Source organism: Anser anser (assembly GCF_964211835.1).
Source record: "Anser anser genome assembly, chromosome: 7".
Lineage (NCBI taxonomy): Eukaryota > Metazoa > Chordata > Aves > Anseriformes > Anatidae > Anser > Anser anser.
Window position 1 is genome coordinate 299181 of NC_139727.1, and position 7267 is coordinate 306447.

The 7267-nt window shown below is 39.7% G+C and overlaps 1 protein-coding gene across 1 annotated transcript; it reads left to right on the forward strand.

Annotated features, from left to right (window-relative positions):
• Window positions 1-2577: 2577 nt before the first annotated feature.
• On the forward strand, window positions 2578-6973 carry LOC310902747 (nuclear pore complex protein Nup153-like). The gene is made up of 5 exons (XM_083844751.1): window positions 2578-2781; window positions 4023-4115; window positions 4351-4441; window positions 4783-4905; window positions 6421-6973. Exons 1-5 carry the CDS (start codon window positions 2584-2586, stop codon window positions 6849-6851), a joined length of 936 nt encoding a protein of 311 aa, XP_083700877.1. The 5' UTR covers window positions 2578-2583; the 3' UTR covers window positions 6852-6973.
• Window positions 6974-7267: the final 294 nt, after the last annotated feature.

The following is a 7267-nucleotide window of genomic DNA, read 5'->3' on the forward strand; positions in this document are numbered from 1 at the left end:
CAAATGAGTTATCCTCCAGATAATATTGATGGCTTTTCCTTCTGGGCAAATGGTGTTTTGGGTAATAATGCTTGAGTTAAGGGACTTTGCACTCGGTTTTTAGGGAGTCGCTCTTTTCAAAGAACAGTAGCAGGGAATTTTGTTGACTCTATGCTCATCTGCCAAGCAATTCTTAGGTGACCATGGGCATTCTTTGGCTTGCAGAAAGAACTCAACACTTTGTTTTGGCATCTAAAAGTTGGACTTCACAACAACCACCTTTTTAGGGGGTGGAAGCGACTGGCTTTAAGGTTCTGGTACAGGTGCAATCAGGTGCTGGGTTTTAATTATGTTTTTTTCAAACTGTTCTAAATTGTCTTTGTTAGAACTCCTTTCTACTTCTCCATTTAGGAAGGAGATACAGAAAACTCACACTGCTTTTGATTTCGTTCACAAAGTTTATTGCAGTGCCCTACCTTTTGTTTGTAGAGTAGGTAGTGGTGGTAGTGTTTTTTGTGATGCTGGTCTCTGTTGGGTGCCATGTTCTGGAGCAGGAGCACCACACTGATCTGCTGGCAAGAGTCCCTTTGGACAGTTGAGTTGGAATACTCAGTAAATCTCTGGCCCACCAATGCTATATATCTCTGCGTGTGTGTGTGGGTATATATATATTTTATATCCTCAGTCCAATTGTAGATTAGACTTGCTTGAAGGCTGACAACTGTCTTTGCCCCCTTGAAGCTCACAGGTGTTAACAGAAAGAGGAATATGGGCTGTTATGGGCAAGCGATAGTTGTCTGAATGAAGATCTGTTTTGATGTAAGACTTTTTTCAGAATTCTAATGGATTGACAGTTCGGATTAGAGAAAAATCTGAGCATATGCCTTAGGGATCTTTCTTCCTCTATGCAGTTACAGTGCTAAGCAGGCTATATAGCAAACTATAACATTTCTCGTTAGCAATTGAATGAATGAGTCCTAAGAAGAGAAGTTTTGGTGAAGGTTTGTATAGTTTTTCTACAGGAATGATACTTGAAACGAGTGCCAAGTATAAAAAGAAAAAAAAAGCTTAATTTTTGGTTTCATATTTAAGTCACACAGAAAGATACAGGCCAAGAGTGTGAAAAAGAGTAGTAGAAGAGAGCATTCTGCATGTCTGCTAACGATGACTCAGTTTTTGATACTCACCAAACTCATTGTGAGAGAGTTTTTTTCTCATTTTAATAGGAAAAATCTATTCCATAAAACTATGACCATGAATATTCAGATTATTTTTTCTTTTATTGGATGTTATATAAGCTGCCTGTAAGTTAATTTAAGTATTTACGTTAACATTAAGTATTTAATTAATATTAAGTTAATATTAAGTATTTAAGTTAATTTAAGTTTCAAATCATTAAATGGGACTTCCGGATGATGCAATATAAAGAAATCGTAAACACTGTTGTTTATTCCTGTAACACAAATAAAATAATGGTCCAAATATCAAAAGTTCCATAAACTTTTCAAATCAAAACTGTGAAACAGATGTAAGCTACAGGATGCACTGAATATCAGTAGTACCAACTTACATCCCTGCCTAGTCATTTCTAAGTAGATCATGATAGTACTGTACAAATTTTGGTCAGATTTCCTATGCCATTTAAAACATAACTCATCCAATCTTAGTAATCGAATAAAGTAAGTGGCAGGGATGAAAATTGAAGTTGTTAAGAGGCTGTTTTCTGATTTTTATATTTGCATCCTGATACATGGTATAGACTGTATTTACCAGAACACAATCTTCAGTGCTGCTAGTCTGACTTTCTTTGGTGCTTTTTGTGTTTAGTTTGGTTGTTGAACCTACCTGCTTCTTTAAACATTACCTTTTTCCACGTTCCCTGCTGTAATGACTTTAGAAACTTTGGCAGCTATCCTGCCTAATTTTGCAAGAGGAACACTTTCTCACTTGTCTTGAGAGTGTACTCTTAATTGAAGCCATGCGAGGGTAGTTAGAAAGGATGATGCTTCTCTAGAGCTTTGATGACTAAAGTATAGAAAAGAAAGAAAAAAAATGTGATCTGTGCGTCTCTGTTCTGCACAGGTTTTGAGTTAACTTTCAGTGTTCTTGCTGTACAGTTGTTGAATAGAGTATAATGTGGAAGCAGGCCTGCCATAAATTAAAATGACGTGGTAGACAGAGGTGGGGAGATCGGGATTTCTTCTGGAAACTTGCTTTCTCTTAATTTGTATGGATTTTTGTTCTATTTAATTTTGTTAATAAATTGGGTGCGATGGGGTGAGAAAGTAGTATGTCTTGTATAAGAAAAATTAAAATTTGCAACTTTAGGAAGTGGAGGAACCAGTGCTACCGAACATACCCCTACCCATCAGTGCTGCATCGCTGCCTCAGTTCAATTCTAGTTTCATTGGTAGTAGCGCTGTCTCAGCGTCACCGAGCGCTGTTTCAACAGCAGCAATGAGCACGGCAACTCCAGCAGCTGCGACGGGCATGGCAAATCCATCAGAGGTGGAGGGCATGACAGATCCATCAGAGGTGGAGGGCATGACAGATCCATCGGAGGTGGAGGACTTGACAGATCTATCAGAGGAGGAGGTGGAGGACATGATTTATACAACGGCGACGTCGGGCATAACGTGTTCAACAGTGCCCTCAGGCTTGACATATCCAATAATGGCGGCGGGCATGCCATATCTGCTGATGACAAAGGACAAGGCAAAGTCAACAGCGGCAACGACAAGCGTGGCAAATTCAACGGAGGCGGCAGGCATGGCAGATGCAGCAGCGACGGCGGCGGGCAAGGTAAATCTTTATGCTATAAATAATGTTTACAATGAGTATACTGCTTTATTGCGAGTTGACTTTTTCTGTGGTGCTCATGAAACTAACAAATATTAGTTTCTACGCAGCTGAATGAATTGGGGTTGTATGCCAGTTTGGGGAAAAAGGCATAAATGTTTTGATTCTGCTTCTCTCAGTCTTAGAGCCTGCCAACTCCCATTTAACGTGATTGTATAACTGCTTCAAATGCTGTGGAAGTCTGCGGGGGAAGGGGGGTGTGGACTTTATGCCAAGTTATTTATAGTGGTTTGGGCAGGGGTAGAGTTAATTTTCTTCGTAGTAGATGATGCTGTGTTGCAGATTTGTGAGCAAAACAGTGTTGGTAAGGCACTGGTGTTTTAGCTGTTGCTGAGCAGTGCTTACACAGTGACAAGTCCTTTTCTGTGTCTCACGCTGCCCTGCCAGCGAGGAGGTCGGGGATGCACAAGAGGCTGGGAGGGCACTCAGCCAGGACAGCGGAGCCCAGAGGACCGAAGGGATATTCCACACCATTTAGCATCGTGCTCAGCAATAAATGCTGGGGGAAAGAAGGGGAAGGAGTGGGGAGTATGTACAGGGTTATGGCATTTGTCTTTCCAGGTAGCCATTACATGCGATGAGTCATTAATGCTACCTCAAATTTAACAACTTTACTTCTTTATTTCCAGTTCTTTTCCCTGTTCCACTTGGAGGGAGTGAGCGAGTGGCTGTGTGGTGCTTAGTTGCCTGCAATGGTTAAACCACAACTTTATTTAAGTTATTAAATTAGAGGTAACGTGGTCATATAAGCCTCACATAGAATGAGCCTAGGGTGCAATAATTGGCATATTATTGCAATAAAATAAACATTAATCTGTTCCAGAGTACTTGAAATATTTTTTGTACGGTTTGAAGTAGACAGCTGCTTTAACATGTTGAGGTGTTTGCTGAAGTTCTTGGAGTATCATTGGGCTGAGTTTGCCGTTCTTCAGCTTCCTGGCTTGCTTTTCCGTGCATTTAGACCTAAGTAGCATCTCCAGCTTTTCCTCTCAGTTTCTGGAATTTGGTTTTGAAGATATTGTCCTATACCCACTTGGAAACTTCCCTGTGTTTTATTATTACTTTTATCTGCAAAATAACTCAAACATCAGGTTTTTCGACGTCACTGCGGGACTTCTGTTGGATAGTGAATTCAGGTAGTTGTTGCTCTTAAATATAAACCTTTAATTCTTTTGAAAATACAGATACAACCAACAAGTACTGTTAGCAGTCCTGAGTTTGCGTTTTCATCTCCAGTTGTGAAATCTACTGAGGCAGAAGTGCTACCTACGTCTTCTGTAAGTAAAATAATAAAGGAGCTTGACTTTTTTTCTTAGGCATTTAGTAGGCTGTTGCAGAACACTAAAGCAGAATCTGCCTTGATGGAGAAAAGTATGTAGGCTTCTGGCTTATAATTTGTCATTCAGCATGCGTGCTACAAATGTGAAGAGCAGCTTTCAGATTTGGTTTTGTGTGTGCATTCGATTGGAGTTCCTGTGGCTTGAGAATCTGAAAAACCTCTCTTGTTCATAGCAGATTGGGTTTACATTTAGTGTTCCCGTTGTAAAATCGGCAGAACTTTCTGGACCCAGTGGTACTCCAGTGACGCCCTTTCTTACCCTAGGTAACTGAAACTTTAGCACTTCAGATCTGAAGTGCTGATTTTCCTTTTTTTCTTTATTAAATCTTCAATCTGTCCTGTCTGCGCATGCTAGCAATTCCAGGCAGTGTTGGACTTCTGCAGTATTTTTCCAGTGACAGATCTGCTTTTATAATTTTTGTTTTGTTTTGTTGCTTTTTGTTTTGCTTGTAATCATAAAGCATTGCAAAGTAAGTAGAATTTGTGAAGATTCTTATGTGAGAAGCATGAAAGCTGGAAATTCTTGTTTCTAACAAAAGTGAGTATAATCTGCTCTAACTAGGTCACATTGTGAAAGCTGTTTTTGTTTTCTTTTGTTTCAAAAGACACCACCACCTCAACCAACATCAACGCACAGAAAGAGGAGGTCAAAGATTTTGCTGGTGGTCCCTTCACCACTGCCCACGTATTAAAGGAAGGAAGCGTCTTAGACGTTCTAAAAAATCCTGGTGAGATAATGAACTCCTTTTAAAAAGATGCTGCAAAAAATACGCTAGCATTTTTTATTAAAAAAAAACCAACACACGACTTATGGTTAATAGAGTATCTGCTATAAATATGAATGTAGGAGAGCATTACATTAAGCGCTGCGTTTGTTAGGGTGCATCTGCCCCCTTCTATTCTAAGTGGTGTTTGTTGCTGGAAGTAAAACTGCAAGATGAAAAGCAGATGGGTTGCATCTCCTTTACGTGTTAGGATGTAATTGTAAATGAGGTACTAAGAGAATTAGCCAGATAATCGGTGTTTCATTTTAAGTAAATACAATTTGTGGAATTGAAAAGGAAATGTTTGTAAAACTCAACACTCCTGTCCCACCTTCAGCCCAGGTGAAGAAAGAATAGGAAAGAGCTTCAGTTCCAAATACATGGCGAAAGCTGCGAATCTTTGGGCCTTAGCTTACAATGGCTCCTGTGGATTAAAATTTAAACTGCAAACAGAAGTGGAGTGTTTTACGTTAAAAACCCTTTTCTGAATTTTGTTTTTAAGCAATTGCAATTGTTTTCAACAGTTTCATAAAGTGTGTCTGTGGAAAAGATATCTTTTAAGAAAAAGGGCTTTATTGAATTTGATCTTTTCCCAAAAGTCTTCTTCTAACTTACATACTTGTTAAGAAGGCAGCACATTTCTCTGTTGGAAAGAGCTAAGTGAGAGAAAATACATTGTGCATTTTGTTTAAGGAAAGACCTCTGAGTGAAGTGACATTCACTTTCTTTATCGGTTTAAAAGAAGCAGAATCTAAATCCACATTGTTCAAAGACTTCATTTTTGACTAAAAAAAACCCAACAAACAAACCACAAAACAACTATGTTCAAGGTAGATTTACAAGCAACTTGAGCTGCTGTTTAAGATGCATTTCCTTTAGTCTTTCTGTATTAGTAGCTTGTCTTTTCTGTTAAAATTGCCACCTTTTAAATAAGGAGTTGTCCTAATTATAGAAAATTAGACAGTTGTTCAATTGTCTTGAGTTTTTATTATTTAATTAATATTCAGCATCTGTGGGAAAATACCGTATGGATTGCTGCTCCGAGTACAAACTTCTGTACAGTTACTGGAGTAGATTTGAGTCATCTGCTACGGAAGGAGGAGCTTTAGAAATTTGATTCGATTGGGCATCGCGTCTTAATCAAATTGCATTATTTCCATTCCACGTTGGACTGTCAGATTTCAGTCAGCTACTGTCTGTTTGTACTTGTATCGACCAGTGAAAATGTTGATTTAAAGCTTGCTTGGAAACAAAGAGTTAAATGAAGCTTTAACGAAATGTTCTGTTGTGACCCAGTGCAGCAGATGAAATTTCATCCGTTTAGATAAGATTTCTGGGGACTTCCTGTTGCGCTCGGTCTGAATGTCTAGTTGTAACCATTGGCACCTGGGTTGAAATTTTTGCCCTCTAGTAAAGTCACTTAGTTACATGTAGTGAGGTGCTGCGCTAACAGGAAGACTTTTTTTTCTTGCTTCCTAGACTTTGGATTGTTGAAAACACGCTCTTCTACGTCTGCACAACCTACAACAAGCACAGTGGTTTATACTAGGCCTGCAATAACAACTTTTTCTGCAGGTAAAGAGACTTCTAAACAAGCATCGTACTGGCAATCTGATACATGTGACCCTTATCTGCAAAACAAAGACATAAAGGACAAATGTGTAACTTGTCAAGCTACTAAAGCCTCAACAGTTGAGAGTATGAAACAGACAGTAAGTTCAAGTCAATGCGACACCTCAAAGCCAGCAGCGCCCCCAGCAGGGATGCTGGGCTTTGGAGACAAATTCAAAACAGTACCTGGAACGTGGGATTGTGATACATGTCTTGTCCAAAACAAACCGGAAGCTACAAAATGTATAGCATGTGAGACACCAAAACCTGGAACGGGAGTAATGCCTGCTCTGACATGACCAGTGGTCACAGACAGCTCGGTGACAGTGACATCCTCCTCGAGCAGCACTGACACAACAGCCACTCTGGGCTTTGGAGACAAATTTAAGAAGGACAAAGGCTCTTGGGACTGTGGAATATGCCTTGTACCAAATAAGACGGAAGATAACAAATGTGTAGCCTGTCAGTCTGAGAAACCAGGTATGGTCCTTTTTTTCCTGTTGTTTCCATCCTAGCCTCTGTGAATCTTGTACAGAATAAAAGTACGTTGCATATATGGAATATTTTAAGCAACACGATTCCCAGGTACGGTTGATGGGTTAGCGGCTGTCTGCAGGATTGGTTTACAGGCACTTCAGAGGTCTCAGCCCAGGTTCCAGCCTGTCGCATAAATTGAACTGATTGTGAAATGTATTAGTACGGAGCTGGATCAATG

What these genes read in the sequence shown, in the direction of transcription:
- LOC310902747 (XM_083844751.1), top strand. Translation starts at nt 2,584, where the DNA reads ATGATTTATACAACGGCGACGTCGGGCATAACGTGTTCAACAGTGCCC. An exon ending in AAGTGCTACCTACGTCTTCT is followed by an intron (nt 4,116 to 4,350) that starts GTAAGTAAAATA and finishes TCTTGTTCATAG; the next exon opens with CAGATTGGGTTTACATTTAG. An exon ending in GACGCCCTTTCTTACCCTAG is followed by an intron (nt 4,442 to 4,782) that starts GTAACTGAAACT and finishes TTGTTTCAAAAG; the next exon opens with ACACCACCACCTCAACCAAC.